General features: G+C 39.2%; 1 protein-coding gene across 7 annotated transcripts in view; it reads right to left on the bottom strand.

Moving 5' to 3' along the window:
- SYTL5 (synaptotagmin like 5) overlaps positions 1-19674 on the bottom strand; it is a 161240-nt gene that overhangs the window by 75281 nt on the left and 66285 nt on the right. For all 7 annotated transcript variants that reach the window (XM_030575791.1, XM_030575827.1, XM_030575783.1 and 4 more), the window contains one exon: positions 6244-6459. In XM_030575791.1, the coding sequence (XP_030431651.1) occupies positions 6244-6459 (216 nt within the window). The remainder of the gene's footprint in view (positions 1-6243; positions 6460-19674) is intronic.

The raw sequence follows: 19674 nt of genomic DNA, 5'->3' as shown, positions 1-19674 counted from the left end.
TCAGATATTAGTCATCAATCTATATAGTCCTGTGTCCTGAACTAAATGGCACAATAGTGTGAGCAATATTAGAAATCTTACACAGTCCTTTGCAACTCTATCACCTATTCTTTCCTGCCAAGGGAGGTTGCATTTGGTAGCAAACTCCTCTAGAACTACAACACAAAACAGCTCTGTGGGGTGTCCATGCCTACTTAATTTAAATATGATATTTTTCAGCCTCTTCTTCCCCCTCCTGGGGTGTTCCCTAATTATTAAATTGCCAGATAATCCCAGGAGTTTTCCCCTTTTGCTTTACAAGAGTGACTATGCACTTGAAGCTACCCATTTATTAGAACAGGTCAGGAATTTTCTATTGAAATATTTTTTCCAATGGAAAATGTGGTTTCCACAAAACAGAAATGTTCTGTGTGAAAATGTCAATTTTGCAGAGAATTTTCAATCAGGAAAATGTTAAAAAAATTCATTTTGTGGTTGGGCCAATCTGAATTGAAATATTTTGGTTTGCTGAAGTGAACTGAAACATTTTGGTTTGGACCACTTTCATATTAAGTTGTGTCTGCCTGAGCTGCCAGAGTGCCTTATGAGTGTCGTAGCTGGGGTGCCTCACGTACTGCAGTCTCCCCTCTGTGGAACTGTCACATTAGTCAGGGAGACCCAGGACAGGAATAGATCATAAAAAATATAGTCCAGTCAGACAGTCTAGCCCAAATAGGAGAATGGGAACATTGGGCACCTGAACTATAACCCCTGTAAGACATTGTGGCAGCTCAGACAGACACAATTTAACATTGAACCAAACAAAGCATTTCGATTTGGTTAGATCAGGGGTAGGCAACCTATGGCATGGGTACTGAAGGCAGCACGCGAACAGATTTTCAGCGGCACTCACACTGCCCAGGTCCTGGCCACTGGTCCGGGGGGTGCTGCATTTTAATTTAATTTTAAAGGAAGTTTCTTAAAAACTTAAAGGTTCTTAAAAACCTTATTTACTTAGGCACAACAATAGTTTAGTTATATATCACAGACTTATAGAAAGAGACCTTCTAAAAACATTAAAACGTATTACCAGCACGTGAAACCTTAAATCAGAGTGAATAAATGAAGACTCGGCACACCACTTCTGAAAGGTTGCTGACCCCTGGGTTAGAGGAACTGCAATAAAACATTTTCATGTTAAAATATTTTAGCTTTTCACTCAGGATGAAAACAAATATTTAAATAGTGGACTTTCCAGTGGGATAGAAATTCATTCATCTCTACAATTTACTTCAAAACAGTCTCAATTGGACAAGCAAGTTATTGACAGAACTGAGTGCTGTGACAGAGAACAAGAGCTGTACCAGATCCCCAGTAAAGCAGAGTAGTTAACTCTGGCTTCCCTTTCACCTCCCATTGCACAGGTGCTCAAGGGAAAAGCTATGAAAATGGCTGATGGGGAACCAGAGGTAGGAGAACACCAACGGGAGGCAGGGCTCTACACCCAGGCTCTGTAAACTGGATGAAGCAGCCTGGGCTGATCAGAACTTTCACTTATGGTAACTTGCTACAGTTTATGGTTATTGAAATTAGCTCCTGCTGATAAAACTCTTGTTGATAACTACTATACAATCAAACCACCACGTTACACACACACACACACACACACACACACACACACACACACACACACACACACCCTTTCTGTGGGTTTGCTTCCACCCAGACTATTCGCAATGTGCTTTTGAGGAATGAAAGAAAAAAAATGTATAATTATTAAAAAAGAAAAAAGTGAGTGAACCAGGCAAATTGTCACTGAAGAGTCACTGAAATTAGAAACAATAAGAACACAAGGAAGATTTTTGTGTTAACATGTTTGAAATTTCTCTGTTTTTAGGCTTGCCGTGGAAAGTAATTAACATTACTGATGACTTTTCCTGTTACTTGGAGACAGCATACTTATTTCAAAGATACAGATAAAGCTCCTCATTTCTGCTATGTACTGCTATGGCAACTTGGCTGTCCAGGCACTTAACCTCACTTATTTATTCATTTCACATGAGTAAAAGATGTAGGCCATACATATATAAGTAGGAATATTTATAGCCTGAAGATTCAAACCAAGCTTCCTGGCATTTTGACTGCAGAACAGGGCTTTGTCCAATCTATCGCTGGCACCTTGTTAAATGGGTGTGTTTAAAACACAAACCGACTAAGGTTTTATTGACAGAAGTTTAGTAAATACACTGAAAAAATCCTATTCAAATGAAAAGTTTCGATCCAAGGTTAAATATCAGAGGGGTAGCTGTGTTAGTCTGGATCTGTAAAAGCGGCAAAGAATCCTGTGGCACCTTATAGACTAACAAATGTGTTGGAGCATGACCTTTCGTGGGTGAATACCCACTTTGTCGGATGCATGTACATGCTATGTGCTTCTGATGAAGTGGATATTCACCCACAAAAGCTCATGCTCCAATACGTTTGTTAATCCAAGGGTAAACATTTCTCAGTCACTATTCATCTTAGAAAACTGTTGATGACAATCGGCCCTTATGCAGGAAGGGGAGAAGGACAGAAAACTCTTTGAAGTCCATTAGGAACCTCAGAATACAGATACAACTTATCCAGGGAAGTACTTAAATACTAGAGTGATTACAACTATAGAATACCTTAAGGTTATGCACAGGTGACTAAACAATATATTTAGGCTTGATAGGATTAGATTTTTATCAGTAAATGTCAGTAAATGTTGATTTCACTGTACACACACAAACCAGCAAAAAAACATTTCCATCAATAATAGTCAAATATTTAAAGACAGGCAAAGTATGAAAAATGCTGCTTGAGAACTTACACAAATTAAATATCCTTAAATCAAACCCTAATATTTTGACATGTGATGTTGACAATTCATGTTTTAATGGATATAAAACTTAAACTTTTTGAATCTCAAGGTCTATTGCCCTCCCCTAATTTCCCGCAACTGTGAAAATTCAAATAGATAAAATTTGGGAAAAAATGCTTAAAAATGAAATGCAATATTATCCATCAAAATTATATTCACAAAATATTGAATTCTGCCAAGCTTAACTATATTGTATTACACATGGTGGCAGAATTAAGAATGTGGGGCAACCTTAGCTTTGCATTGCATGACTTCTGGGTACTTTTGCAACCTTGATCTCTGCCATTTAAAATGGAGACGCTCCAGATAGGGTGACCAGACAGCAAGTGTGAAAAATCGGGGCACGGGTGTAGGGGGGTGATAGGATCCTATAGAAGAAAAAGGCCCAAAAATCGGACTGTCCCTATAAAAATTGGGACATCTGGTCACCAGAGCTCCAGATGACAAGATAACTAATTCTCTTGTTCCTGATCACAAATAATAGTGTTCATTTTCTGTTCTCTAGTGATGTATAGTTCTTTTGGAATACAATTTGCATATAAATCTAGGTCTCTTTATGTTGTATTTAAAAATGCCTGAAGATCTCTCACTTTTTTATATTTAAATTTCCACCCGCAGAGTTTGATGAAGTTCTTCATTAGGTGATTTTTCTTCTGAGGGTTCTAGAATGTAGTGAATGTATTGTAATGGCCATCTCCCTCCCCCATTAGCGGGGCTGAAGGCAAGTGTGGTTTGAGAGAGAGGCTGGGGCAATTAAAACAAAGTAGTGTTCTGGGGGAGCTGGAGATGCCTTTTGCTGGCTCTGGAAAAGTAGATACTATTGTGAAAGTCTGACTGTACTATAGTTTTGTTGGCATTTTTCAACCTGGTCTCTCCCCTCCTTCCTCCAGATACTCTGATGCTACAATATTATTCTTTCCACTTGTCTGATAAGTAGTTACAACATTTTCTTTAAAACTATAAGTATTTTTAAATAATTTGGAGACAAAGGCAGCGTATTCATAATTTGCCTCATATTTCTCCAGATTTTTGACATTTGATTGGAAAGCCACTGTAAATACTAGAATAGTGCTGAAAATCTGTCATGGACTACATGACAAAATGTCTTCTTATTGCACAGGAAATGCCATGGTTACTTCTGACATAATGGGTAGGCAGGACTAAGATATCAAACTAGGGAAATCAAGAGAAGTGAAAGATGAAAGTTTATTAAAGAAAGAGACAGAGGTAACTGACAGGTGATGTTCAGATTTTCTTTCATGGCTACGTGTTTCGGCAATCGGTTAAATTAGAATATCTACTCAAATCAGGGAAACTCTACAGTACACTCATATCTCCAGCCATGATAGAAAAGCATGAGTAATTTTTTTCAGTAAACACACCAACAACAATACTTTGCTGTACCATAGTTGTTACAATACCATTGCTGTTCCAATGACTTGAAGAGAAATGCTTTTGAAGCTTACTGAAGAAAACAATGGACGATTCAAGCATAATGAGATGCTGAGCCTTTCACCTACAGATCATGGATTAAAATGGTGGACTACTCTGGTAATGACTAACAGTCTTTCTTGTCCAACAGCAGCTTAATGTCCTACATGCGAAGAGTTGGGTGATCTCATTTCATAGTGGACAGGTTTACACATCCAAAATAGAAGTTAATAGTACAGAGGTGACCATTTCAGCAAAAAAGTCAAGAATTAGATGACCAAAGAGCCAAGAACTGAAGAGCAGAGTGTCTAAACTGCCTCCTCAGTACTACAGGTAGTCTCTTTCAAACAGGCTAAGTCATATTGGTGGGAGCAGGACAGAGAAGCTTGAATAGCTGTTGCTCATGCTGTATCAGTCTTGTGGATAGACAGAATTTCATTCTTCAGGGGTGTCAAATTTGGAATCTTCCATGAGTACTAAATTAAATTTAGTTTACATGAGGGGAAAAAAAACACTTTTGCCAAGATACAAGCACAATGAAACTACCATGAAGGAATTAGACCCCTTATACAGATCCACACCACATAGCTGAAAAATAATGTTAAGAGGTTTTTGCCCCTCTGTTCACACCTCTTTCACACCACGCAACCTGCATGACTAACTGCTCCCTCATGTCAAGTTCTCACTCAGATCTGCGCCTCTTCCCTTTTCCCTTTGCCATCACATAACCCTCTCCTCATTCAAATGCAATTATTTCAAAATGCCTAATACCTTAGTCTTCCCTGCAAAAAAGAAAAGAAGAAAAAAAGAAATGAGATGTTGGAAAATACCCCTGAACAAATCCAAACTAGAACTGTGGCAGTATCAAAAGGTATGAAAATCTTCACTGTCCAATCACAGTGTTCTTAGTTGCATCCCAGCTCCCATTCTTTATTAGTACACTGTCTATTTAGATGGTACTCTCTTTGGGGCAGGAACTTATCATTACTTCTCTGCAAAGTGCTTTTGGCACAGTTCAGAATATACAAATAGATACCACCTGCTTGCAATAAGAACCTGTTCACTACATTTAAATAATCTAGGAGTAAAATGGTGCTTTATGAATTGTATAGTAAAAGTAAAATTATGCATAATACTGATACATCAGTCTAGCAGATTAAGCAATACTATGGTGCTGTAAAATACATACAGACATGCTGTAACTTTGAAGTGCCCATATGCAATTCTCTTTAATAATGACTGCACTGAGGATTGCTTAGCAACATCTGATACCATACTCTATATTCTAACAGCAGAAAAGCAAAGGTCAACTTGCCCTGTACATTTGGCAGAATGCCATTCATTTCAGAACTCTATCTAATTCCATAGGCATGGGGAGATGTTTTACATTAAAACCTTTTTAACAGATATGGAGGTGTTAATACAACAGAGGCTAAGGAGACAAGAATAAAAGTGTTGCTGAAAGCACTTCTACTCATATTTTTGTAGCCCTCTCTTTTGCAAAATAACAGATCATATTAGACTGAACATCCAGGGACCTTACGTAGTTTCAGTTGTAATATTATTCAGTTATTCGGTCTGTTCCTTTATAATGTTAACAAATGTATTACAAAACAATAATCTTCACTTATTTTCAGCTCATTCACACCTGTGGTTTAGCATCTGTGATCCTAGGAGCACTCTTTAAAAAAAGCCATAAAACAAATAAACAAAAAAACCCCAGCAACAACAAAAACAACAAGCAGGGACTGAAGAGAAGATGATGAAATAAATATTGCTGAAAATATAAGCTACCTAAAAATAAGCCTTTCCCCTTTTATGCCTGCTATGTTATGCCCTTGTGTTAAAGGGTAAGAAAGCAGCAGCATAAACGTATGTATTACACAGATGGCCTCTAATTCCATATTTACAAAAGCTTCAGAACTTACGCAATCTTGGCACACACAGTGCACTTCCAGTTCCCATCAATTCCCAAAACACGACACTTGTTGCAAACTGTGAGTTTGCATTCTTGGCACTGGTCCCCCCTGTCAAAGATTAAGCCCAGGTTTTTCTGACAGCGAACACAGACCCTGCCACGGTCCTGTCGGCAATGGCGGTTTCCACCTTTTCGTTTCACTTCCAACAACTCATTCTTCAATTTCCTGGAAATAAAAAATAGAGGGCACTTTAAATCTGAGATACCACTGGTTCAAATATTCATGGTAATATTCTGTATCCTCTTAGGTTCAAGTAACAGAGTCTCTAGGGAATGTGTATAAAATGATAACAGGATAAGAGCGCTAAGCACTATAAAAGACAATAGTAAAGAAGAGCTATGCAAATTTAAGTTATATTTTTACACCAAACCCCTTTACAGACAGACATACTAATTACACAACCACCCCACACTGAAATACAGCCCTCCATAAGATAAAATGCAACAGTTATTTAGCAGGTCACACCACCATACTTTCAGCTATGAAAAAGTATAATGTAGCCAGCTAGAAACTGCAAGGTATATATAAGAAGGCAAAATGTAAATGCCTTAGTATTAATTTGGCAGGACATTTGGGTTAACATTTCTAGATAAGTTCACGAAGGATAGATCTATTAATAGCTATTAGTCAGGCTGGGCAGGAATGGTGTCCCTAGCCTCAGTTTGCCAGAAGCTGGGAATGGGTGATGGGATGTATCACTTGATGATTACCTCCTCTGTTCATTCCCTCTGGGGCACCTGGCACTGGCCACTCTTGAAAGACAGAATATTGGGCTAGATGGACTTTTGGTCTGACCCAGAATGGCCGTTTTTATGTTCTTAACATGACTGTCCTTTCAAAAAATATTAGGCAGTTAATATAGACCCTGTGGTCGAGGCATCTGCTCTAAGCTTATCTGGAAGAAAAATCTCCAGTGTCATCTAACATTATGCTGAGATATTGATTGAATAGTACTTATTAAGAGAGGAAAGCCAGTTAAGTTCCCAACACCACATCCACACAAACATACAGATGATTATGAGCCTAAAGGTTAAGTGACAGATTGAACAGTGCAGGAACTGATCATTTCTATAGATCAAAAGAAAAATAAGAGGAAGAACTATTTCTTTTTACTTTCCATTATCAAATTAATTGAGGAAAATAAATAATTAATGTATCTGATTAGGATACATTTATCATGTCACTATAAATATTTTGAGAATGGCATAACATACATGATGTCAAGTATCAGAGGGGAAGCCATGTTAGTCTGTATCCACAAAAACAATGAAGATCTGGTGGCACGTTAAAGACTAACAGATTTATTTGGGCATAAGCATCTGAAGGGGTTTTTTTACCCACAAAAGCTGATGCCCAAATAAATCTGTTAGTCTTTAAGGTGCCACCAGACTTCTTGTTATTTTTATAACATACATGGTGTTGTAGGTTTTGATACCAGTGAACTTAAGACAAAATTAAGATAACACTGCTTTGGCTTCTTCAATTATTTTTCTTTTAACTAGCAGGGCTGACTGCAATTTTGATTTTCTTTTCTGAAACAAGTATAATAGACTCAAAATACACTGTTCCTTTAACAGTATTCATCCAGAGGAGCTTAGCATTGGGTGCCTAACATAGTGGTATATAAAGTGATTTAATGTGCAATAGCTTAGAATCGGTAAGACCAATAGTGGGTATGAAACATTAAAATGATCATGTGCACAGACACCTTCACCAGCTGTTCACACAATCTGTGAAATACAAACTCACTCTCTTCCTGAGCTTAATAATAAAGTAAGCAACAAGGTAACAAATGATCAATTCAAACATTCTCCCTCAGCATGATACTCCTAGGGTTCCTCCCTCAACCCACACTCTTGATCTCTGCCCCGCCCCCAGACTACCATTCCCCCCTCTCCTTTTCAAACAAGACAGACAATGAGTCACCTGCTTCTGAACAGAATCTCTTTAGTTCTTTCACAGCATGTTCAACACCTGCTAACAGGCAGTTTCTCAAGCAAACACCAACTACATCACAGATCGCTACCCAAGAAACAACTTCTACTGTAACAAACATGACCTAATACACAGTCAAGCCTACTTTGCCAGAGCTAGTCACCACTAATGTTTTGAGGATGTTGGTGTTTATTTTTCAGAAGTCATACAACAGAATTAGCTATTATACCTATGATATACAAAAATATATAAAAGATATACAGAGATATATAAAAGAAAAAAACTAAGAGTAATATAGTAATATTGCATGTGTGTGTGATATAGAAGATATCTTCTATACTAGTGTGTTAGATTTATGGAGCTTGTACACTGGTCACATATGCACATACTTTAAAAGTAATTAAAGAATTGTAACCAGTGTTTTTGCATTATAAAAAGATTTACTGATTTGTTTAGAGCTGTAATTATTTCTTACAACGCTAAACAAAAGTTCCCTTATAGAATGTGGCAGGCTGGTCTGAGCTGACATCTGAAGAATATCTCAAGTAGGATTTCCAAATAACCAAATATTCTGTTCAGGTGAAAGTCCCAAAAAAGCCAGAACCAAAAAAATGTTTCAGGTCAACACAAAACAAAAATGTTTTGAAGTTTTCAGCGAACTGAAACATCAAAAAATGTTTCATTTCACATCAAAACATTTTGGTTGACTTGAAACAAAATGTTTAGTTTCAATGTCAAGGCTTTTAAAACATTTTAAAATTGTTTTTTAAATAAAATTGGAAGTTAATTCATAACAAAAAGTCAACACATTTAGTTGCTGAAATGGCAAATGAACCGTTTCAACATTTCTCATTTTTTTTTCTTTTTTTGAATAAAATAAAGTGCCAAAATGGACCCAAATTCATAAATTGTTTCAGTTGACGTGAATCTGCATATTTTGGTGAAAAAAGGTTTCACATAAAAAATTTCACCCAGCTCTAATCTTGCATCTTACAAAGTGCAGCAGAACATACATAAAACCCTGTTCTTTTAGCTAATGAAAGCTTTTTTCCCCCCTCCTATCCTGCAGAAAAGGAGAATAGTCAATATGGTGTATTGAGGACTGCATAGGAACTTCAAGAGAAGGGTTTCTTGGTCCTGCTTGCAGGCTAGAGGGCCCTGTAGGAAAGCATCTATCAGAGTGAGTATGGAAAGAGACTGCTTCAAGCAAGTTTGGGTTAAGTAGTGTCCTGCTGCCAAAGGGAGCAACTTGTTTAATCTCTTACTGATTTGGAATCCTTGTGTGTTATTGCTCTGAATTCTAAGAAATAACGTAGTGTTACACTGCAACGTTCCAGCAAGAATATATGTTTTTATCTAACTTCTCTGTGTGTATGCAGTGAATATAAAAAAAATCGTGACAAAAATCCTTATTAATAAATCTTATCAAAAGAAATAGCCCAACTTCAGTAAGCCATTCCACACAAGTAAACTCTCTGAAGTGATGGAAAACTTTTTTTTTCTGCTGAAGTTGCTTTAGCAACAGGCAGCCCAATTTCAGAACCTATATACATCAGACTCTGTGCAGCTGCTGTACTCATGGAGTTTAATAAAGCCAGCACATGGGAAAACTGCTTAGAGTTCACAGGCTTTATTTTTTCTAGATGCTCACCAGCCTGAGTTTCTGGAATCTTGCTTTTCTCTCCAGCTCACCCATTATCTACAAACTATCTTTAATAACCTGAACAAGCACTAGTGAGTTCTAGCCATGCCTTTCTGCTCCTCTGTGATAATGTGCGTGTCCTGGCATCTCAGGATTCCCAAATGGTGCTTGGTTGACCCTCTGAATAGAAAAGTGTGACTTCTCTTGCCTTCCTGGGAGCCTATGCCCCATATATTTTATGGAAGATGGGTCATGTGAGGTATCATTGGAAAGGTTATCATTTACTGAAGGTGATTATCCAATTTGTATGCATGTATCATTTCTGTATCTGAAGTCAGAAATATTGACCATTGCAAAACATAATAATTGCAACTATGTTTTTACCTGGGGAATGCCCACTGGACCGTATGCAAACAGCCTGCATGGGCTATTAGGAAGGATAATAGGACTTTGAAGATGCTAATCTCCCTCCTTCCTGAGAAGTGTCCTGGGATGCTGCTTTAACACTGCAGGGTCAGGTGATCACATCACCTGGCACTGGACATCATTTTGGACTTCTGGTATTTTTCCACTGGAAGGGGTTGGGGGTCAAACTAGGAAACAAAGGAATCCTGCCATATGTAAATCCTATTTAAGGTGGGGAGTGAGTTAATCTTGGCTCTTCTCCACTGCCTCCCTGCCCAAGAAGGAAGACTGCTGAAAACTCCTGAAGAAATAAAGGAACGCAGGGGCGTGGGAGGGGAGACCCCAGGCAAGAAAGGTCAGCCTGTGATGGGTATAACTGCAGATTTAAGCTTCAAGCAGTGCAGTTACCTTCAAGAAATTCTGCAACCTGCATAAAACAACTTTTAGGGTGAGAAATGACTATTTGTAGCCAATTTCTTTAATGTATAAGCCTAGTTTGCATGTTTGTTTTATATGCTCATTGGTCTGCTTTGTTCTGTTTGCTATCCCTTATAATCACTTAAAATCTACCTTTTGTAGTTAATAAACTTATTTTGCTTATTCTAAAACCTCGTTTGTGCAATTCATAACTGGAGGGCAAAAAGCTATGCATATTTTCCTCCACACTGAGGGAGGGAGCGAATTTCTTGAGTTTACAGTGTATAGCTCTCTATGCAGTACAAGACAATATAACTTTAGGCTTACACTCCAGAGGGTATGTGCACTAGAGTGCTGGGCAATTCCCCGAGTTGAGTCTTGCCACACAGAACTGACTGCAGACTGTGTGAGATTCTACAGCTGGGTGTGCGCACGCAGAAGGACAGGGTGAGGGAGCCCAAGCTGGTGAAATGGGTGGGCTCAGTGAGATCCCAATATGTCAGGTGGAACCCCAGAAGGGGGGTCCAACCCATCACACCTTCCCATCCAAATCAGGAGCTTTTAGATATTATTAGCATAATCACCCAATATTTGTGCAGGTGCAACAGGATAATAATCTTTGACCCTCCAAACACTTTGTATGTTCACGGTTTTTCAATATTGCATAGGCCTGTTCAATTCTATATGGTAACTCCACAAGAGTCTATACCATTCAGTGCTGTTTTTTCTGGGACCTGAATTCTTCCCACTAAGCACCTGTCTGTACCCTGCACAGGGGTTCACTCTATCACTGAGAATAGGTCCATTAAAAGGTGATCCACATGGGATTTTCTATTCATACTAGTAGGATATATGAAGAAAGCCTGAAAGCTGCTTTTGTGGGTGTGTGTGTGGGCGGGGGCGGGGGGGGGGGGAAATCTGCTGGTTTGATTTTAGAAATAGCTAGCAGGAAAGTCAGCTCAGTTGCTCCCCAGCTGCTGGAGGATTTCAGGGGCTCTCCATGGATGCATATTATTAGCTCTCAAATCTTAACTGAAGGGTTAAGAATGGCAAGAGCTTCATTTCCCAACAATGTCAGTCAGTCATTGCAGTTATATCTGTTGAAAACCGAAAAATTTAAAGTGACTAAAAATCCCCTCCCCTCTCAGTTGCTCAGCGGTTACGGTCTTGGCTCTTGTGATGTCATTATTTCAAAGGTTGTCCAGTCACCATAGAGTCTTACAGGATGGAAAGGATCTGAGTTTCTAATATAAAAATAAGCCCAAAAGTAACCCCTCACAATTTTCATGCCTTCTTTTTGCATTATAAAGCAGCAGAACTGGGCACAAAGTCTTTTTCTGGTCTTTACAGCACCTTTAAAATGTAAGCAGTTCGCCTCCTTAATTAAAGTGGAAATTTTTTTTCTAAGGTTAAACATTTCCTTTCTTGGTATTTCCTCCACTTTGTTAGTATATTTAAAGAGACAGTATCCTTATTTTCCAGTAATTCCATCTGCTCAGTAATTCCTATTCTTTGTCCAATACGAATTCTTGATTGATGACATTCATTCTGCTAAGGCTGCTTATCTTGGAGATTGACTTTTTTTAAAAAATGTATTGCTGTCTTAAAAACTTTCTTCAAATCCTGGTAAAATAAATGGCCCCTCAATTTCCCTACTGACTTGTTCATCAGAAAACATTCAGACAGATGTGATGGTCAGAAGCTTTGTTCTGGGATTCCTTGCAGAGGCTATTGGATTGAACCACAGACAGACTGTAACAAATGGGGTCACATTTCAGAATATGAAGAATTAAGAGTTCCAAGGACAAGAAAGAGTAGGAGGAGGTAGATGAGTCATCTGAAAATAATCCATCATCACAGCAGCCTCTAAACAACAACTGCATAGCTGTGACGGTTAACATTACTGAAAAGGGATAGCAAATGTAACACCATCTCTTCTACAAGCAGCACAGGAGGCACATTTTCCTAAATTCTAAAGCAATACTCTCAAGCTAGCAGTTGGACACATTTGTTCTCACACATGGTATACAAGAAATAAAACACGACCAAAACATTTTCTAGGAATGCAAAGAGAATCCAAGAGAAGGCAAACCCAGCAGAATCCCATTTATCAAACTTCTGGGAGAAATATCTTATAATACCCCCAAGGAATCTAAATTATCTATAATATTAGGGGTTTGATAGAAGAGACAAGTATTAACATCTGTCTCTGCTAACACTCAGCTATTCTTTTAAATGCAAATGGTATATTAAAAAACACCATTAATTCAGAGGGAACATACCAAGTGCACTGAAGATGCATTTTGTTTCTTATACCCAATAACTAGGCAATACTGACATACGTAATAATCTAAACCTTTCTAAATGGAGCATAAAATCAAGGAACATGCCCTCATAAAATATCAAAGTGGAAAGCAGAATAGTTTTAGTATACAGCAAATTTGATAAATGACTCAGAAAAGCAAGGGTGAGGAAAATAGATAATGTCGATGTGATAAGGAACTCTGTAAAACATGACGTCTCTTATATCACCACCTTCTCCACCACGGCATGCAATTTTAATTTTCATTTTTTTCCCTTTTCTTCCTTACCCCTTTCCCCAATTTTTCAGAACTACCTCACTTTGAAAAAAAGTTGTAGAGTCAGTGTTCCAGTTTTCCTTTTGCCACTCTAGTTGTTCCAAAGTTTGCAAAGTTATGAAAAATTGCAGACTGAATTAAGAAAGAGACAAAAAAAAAAAGCTAGACATTCAATGCATTGTTAGTGCATTCACTGGAGAAAATGGGGAGAGGGAGGGGAGGACAAGAAAGAGTGAGTTCATTCCATAGCTTTGGATCAACCTCCAGAAAACTATGTCTCCTGTACAGATGAACTTCTACCCTTATGGTAGAAAATTCCATTATGCTCGAGGCAGGGCCGCCCAGAGGATTCTGGGGTCCTGGGGTCTTCGGCGGTGGGGGGCCCCACTTCGGTGGTAATTCAGCGGCGGGGTCCTTCCGCTCCAGGACCCGCCGCTGAAGTGCCCCAAAGACTCGCGGTGGGGGCTCCCCGCCCACCGAATTACCACCGAAGCGGGACCCGCCGCCAAAGCGCAGCCGGGTCTTCGATGGTAATTCAGCAGTGAGGGGTCCTTCCACCCTGGAGCGGAAGGACTCCTCACTGCCTAAGACCCGGAGCGGAAGAAGCTCCGAGGGCCTGGGCCCCCCGAGAGTTTTCCGGGATCCCTGGAGCGAGTGAAGGACCCCGCTCCAGGGGCCCTGAAAAACTCTCATAGGGGCCCCTTCGGGGCCCAGGGCCTGGGGCAAATTGCCCCACTTGCCTCCCCCCCCCCGGGTGGCCCTGGCCCAAGGAGCTGAGTTGCGAGCCACAGTCATCATTTGGAGCTGTTGGTGTTTGAGTTATTCTGGACCTAGGCCATACACAGGCTAAGGAAGCTAATTCAGCCCTAGAGCAACAGAAGCAGCTATAAAGTGATTCTGCCTTCCACTAGAATGATTTCCAGCATGCAGACCCGGTACTTGGAACTGGATTTGCTTCCTTACATTTTATCTTGCGTTGGATGGGGTGATGGAAGAGTAAAAATTAATTTTATTAAGAACCAATGTATGAACTGATAAACTAATAATGATTTCAAGTGGCATCTCACCACACTGAAAATCAGGTCATTTGTCTGCCTAAACATGGTTTCAGGTGCTCAATTTTCAGGAACCTAGGTGTGAAAATTTTGGGCTATTCAACTTGCTTATATAATTATTTGATTTGTATTATAAAACCTGGCTTTGAGATGTTTGATGAGTTATTTTGGATAGCATGTATGTTTGAAGTGGGCAACAGGAATAGTAGAAATGCAAAGAGAGTTTTGAAGTAAGACCGGGAATTAGCTATGGGAAAAAGAAACTGAAGGAATAGGGTGGTAGAAAAGGGAAAGAAAAGGAGGGAAGTGAGAGAGAGGAGGGAGATCAGAAGCATGAATTAGGAGAGTGATATTGTACAGCTGAACAGCTACAGTGAGAAATGCATTGAAGGGAAACCAATCACCAACGACAAAACAGAAAATTAGAAAAAAAAAAACTCATCCAAGTTTCAGAGCTGAATGAATGTGATGATATCAGGAGCTACAGCAATCCCTCTAGGTTGGTGTGGGAAGAAACTGGTGGCCGGAAAGCTGTTCCCCAATGTCCCCTCAACTACAGCTAGTGCTGGCTGCTTTGGGCTAGTACCACCAAGGTCCCACCTTCTCAAGCTGATCCTAGCTACTTCTGCTCATTCCTATAAGGCAGAGTAATGCAAACAGCTGGTCCCAGAGTCTCAGGGTATCCTTTGGGTCCTGGTTCCAAGATATATTGTTGTGAATTTGCAGTAAGAAAACTCTTTAAAAATGTCTGCTTATAAATTCTTCCCCTTCTATAGTGCAGAGATACTGTCAGACAACTGAAAACAGCAAATGAGATCAAGAAATTATGTTGTACTCATGCACTTTTAGGCTTATTTTTTATTTTTTGGACGCAAGATGGAAATATATTCTTGTTGGAATGTTAAAAACCCTCCTGGGAGAGAATGAAGGTGGTAAGAAGAAGAAAGGAAAAAAAGAGAAAGTTTAAATTATCACACAGGAGGAACCTTTGGCTGACGGAATTTTTAAAGATAAAATTACAAACTATGTTAGCAAGATGAAATACCTTCTGAGTTACAAACTGTTGAATTCTTACTATATGTTGGTAGAATCAACGGTAACCCCAGTATGATAATAAAAAGCCACACAAGTTATTAATTAGTTCAGAAATGGAACATTCTTAAATTTTAAATAGAATGGAGACCACAGGTATTTGTGTTTATGGTACTAAAAATAGTAACTATTTATACACAAGAAATATCTTATTTCAAATAATAATGTACTAATGGAGCAATTTACTCGTCAAATGTGATAGTTACCAATCAGCTTCTCTCTTCCCAGGCACATATGAATGAAACATATGCTATCATATTAAGTATATTTTCTTTAAAGAACTATTCATCAGTCTTGCAAAAACATATACTGTACACAGTGTATACAATCCGTAGTATTTTACATTTGCCCTTACAAACATCTTCAGATACATCACCTGATAAGTCAATTTCCACATGCAGACAATTTCCCAAAATCCATTTCAACTCACTTTGTGAATTTTCCAATAGTTGTCAGATAGTGGTATCTGAGAGAACAGTTTTGTTCTATATTTAGAATATACTGATATTTTAAAATATTTCTATTGTATTGATTTATAAGGAGTCTTTATTCTAATTGTCCCCCCTGACCATGCAGAATCCTTGCCAGAGGAACTGTTGAATGGACTTGGCCAATTAAACTGCTGCTAGGAGGCCAAGAGGGGATTACAACACACAAGTAATTACTTGATAGCGTTATGTTGGGAAAGGCTCAAGTTACTTCCCTTCTCTGTTTTCTGTGTTCAGCTATTATTCTATTAGTTTTTCTTTAAACAAGATCCAGAACTTTAATTCCTATTTAAAGAATAAAAAGAAGCTTTACATGTAAAAGCTGGATGTGAAAGGTGTAAATGTAACAAAAGTACTAAGAGATGCACTAGACAGGATATGTGCCCATATGTTATAGCTCAATGGTACTATATCATGGTAGGTTGAATGTTCTGAATATATGTGACCACATCAGCCCTCTCTGCATCTCTCCATTGACTCCTTCTCTATCCCACAAAACAGCTATTTGGCTTTACTTCCAAAGCCCCTCAAGGTCTATTCTCACCCTACCTATGATCTCTCCTTTAGTATTAAAAGTTCGACTGCTGCCTTTGATCAGCCCATGATGTCAGTCTCCACCACCCACTTGTTAAATTTAAAACAGGCACCTCCAGGGCTTTCTCCCATGCCCTCACTTGTTTCCTTGCACTTGCCTGTCAGTCTATATCCATCCATTGTTTCTTGTCTTACACTTAGATTGTAAGAAATTTGGGGCAGGGAGTGTCTTTCTTCTGTGTGTAAACAGTGCTCAGCACAGTGGGGTTTGGGTTCATGATTAGGGCTCCACAGGCACTACAATAATACCGATAATACATTAAACTCTTAAATGTCAATTGAGCATCTTTCCAGAATGAAAAACAAATCTAATATAGAAGACTATGTTCTTCTGTGAAATATGTTTCAATAATACACACACCAGATTGCACCAAATGGCATCTCAAAGACAAAACATGTTCTTCAGAAGTATATTTATGAGTCAAGGATAAAAGATATCCTTGCCAGGGATAATTTAGCTGCATTCAGGGAGTCATGTTGAACTCTCCCTGGAGATAGGGAAATCCACCCAGCTCCCTGATCAGATTCAAACCCAGCTTGAATATATTGGGAGACTTTTTAGGGTCTTGGAGTTTGATGTTATCAGGCACAGTGAGCAATACATGTTTGAGGGACAATTCTCCAAATAACCTGAGGGTCTTGGGTTCACTAGTTTCCCTGAAGTCGCCGGAAGGCTGTGTGTTTTCACTGAATTTAAGATTTTTTTTTCCAAATGGTTCCTCTTAATTATAAGAATCCTCACATTAATTTCATATTTCAAGCTGTTCTTAAGGAGGTCTTCTCCCACCAGACAAAAAGCCAAAAAATCCTCCAGTCGGCCCATACACAGAAAACTTTACCAGTTTGCACCTTGCCAAGCCACATACCCATAACTCCACACTCAAAGGGTCAGGCAGGTAGGGTTTTTAAGCAACCATAAAGGGACAAGAACTTAACCCTACCATCAGAGCTTGAGAAGCCAGTGGCCCATTGACCTACTCGAATTGATACAGGAAACTTTGATAGAAGCATAAGCATGATAGCACCTTCTGGGATAGTTATGCAGCTCAAAATTCCCCAGTCGCACTTCTGCAGAGCTTAAACTCCCAACCATGAGCTTGCACTACTAACAGGGCTACTCTCTGATTTGCAGCATCCCTGCCCATCACTATTAAGGCTGATCCTGCTTCAAGGGTAAACACCGTGGCTAGAACAAACTGTGTTCCAACTGTTGGTGGGTCTGCACTTCCCTTCTTCATCTTAATGATAACAACCATAATCAGAGCAAATTAAACACAACTGCCAGGGCTGGAGATCTGCCTTCCTGCCTCACTCCTACATTAAGTGAGCTAGGCCAGGCTTAGGCAAAAGGAAAAGCTTTCAGTTTACTCTTGTTGCCACATTTCCCACTGGGTAAAGAGGCTGCCAACAGCAATGGGTGCACTGCATTTACTCTACTTACTTCATTTACCTGCAGAAGGCGAGGGGGAAGAGTTAAATGGAGAGATCTCAGTACAGACCCACAGTGATAAAAGTTTAACTGGATCTATATTGAGAGACCTCAGTGGGTGCTGAATGAATACACGTGTCTGAGACACTTGCCAATCCAAAGAGAAAAACAAGCCACAGCCTGACCTTTGAGTACAGAAGTGGAAACAAACAAGCACTTGAATTCCATCTCCCTTTGCAACTTGGTATATCTTGCACATTCTAAGCCAGCCTCCCCGTGACCAAGTGACACATATAAATGCATTCTAAACTTGTTTGTCAGAGCCAAAACTACACAAAAATTTAGGTAGGGGGAGAGGGAACATCAAAACTTTCAGAGGATGGATGCTTGACTGAAACGAATTCATTTGAATTGTCACCTGAAATATCTGCATCCGACCCCACTGAACCCCATTGTCCTCTGTCCCCACACAATCCACTTCCATTTCAAACTGTGTATAATATTTCAGGAAAGGAGAGGTTTACTAAGCCTCATGGAGTCTCTACACCTTCCTCCAGGGTCTTTTGAGAGCTAGCAGGCAAGGCTGCTATCCTAAAATCTTGGATTGCAAAATTCCTTCCCCTGAACACTGTCAGGGAAAGTAGCAATGAGCTATTCCTTGCTGCTTCTACTGACACCATGCTCACTCACACTCATTGGCTCTGAAGGAACACATAAAAAACATAGCCATTCTCTCTGAGAAGAGAGTCAGAAGAGCTTTGTTTAACCCTTTTGAGTGCATGGGATCAGTTCAAACAAAATAGCAGAACCAGTACTAGGCAATATTTCTAACTCTACTTGAAATACAAAAACATTTGCCATATACTTTCTCAGTCGCCTTCAGTACGAGAGTTAATCGGCCCATCAACAGAAAAATGAACTTGGTAACATATTAGAAAATAAGTACTTTAATTTTTATTGCAGCATAACTGCCATTTTCTGTTTTACCAAAATTAAGTATTAGTGCCTAACTGATGACTTCCTGTTCAAGAAGAACATAGGCAGTGGCAAGAATATCACAGATTTTGTTACTTTGAGACTGACTGAACATTTCTGTGGGAATCAGACATGAATACTGGGATCTTAAATTTGGAATGAACATCAATCAAGAGAATTTGTACATATTTCAATGCAAAGTATCAGATTTCGTTATGGCATAATTTTAGCACATTTAAAATGTTCTACAAACGTATTAAGACAATCTTATGGCAAATTTCCAAGGTATGCAGTAGCTCTAGGTATCATTAATTCTCAGCATGCACTGGCATTCTGTTGCAGTTTAGCCTTGCATGAAATAACATTCCAACTTAAGAGACAAAACAAAGAAACAACAAACCTACAGAATTCATGTGTGTGTGTTAACAAAGAGGTACTGGATTCAAGTTTCCAATGACTCTGCTAACCAGGATATCATTCTCCCCAGTCTTTTACCCTGTAGCTATACATGCGTCACACACATTTACAAAAAGATGCATTAACTAGCATTTTCCTCCCACCTCCCACTTCCGCCATACTTCTATTCACATGAGACTAGAAGAGCAATTGTGCTGAAGTGCTAAAGTCACTCCTGAAATGCAGGACTCCCACATGGCAGTGAAGAGACCCTCCAGTCAGGCCTCAGTCTTAGGATTGCCATCTTCATAATATTTAAAATCTGGACACTCCAGCAGGCATGCCAGAACTTCCCCTGTCCTGTCCCTTCCCC

Source organism: Gopherus evgoodei, chromosome 1, assembly GCF_007399415.2.
Source record: "Gopherus evgoodei ecotype Sinaloan lineage chromosome 1, rGopEvg1_v1.p, whole genome shotgun sequence".
Lineage (NCBI taxonomy): Eukaryota > Metazoa > Chordata > Testudines > Testudinidae > Gopherus > Gopherus evgoodei.
Note: the sequence above shows the minus strand (reverse complement) of the source record. Positions and strands in the feature narration are given on the sequence as shown.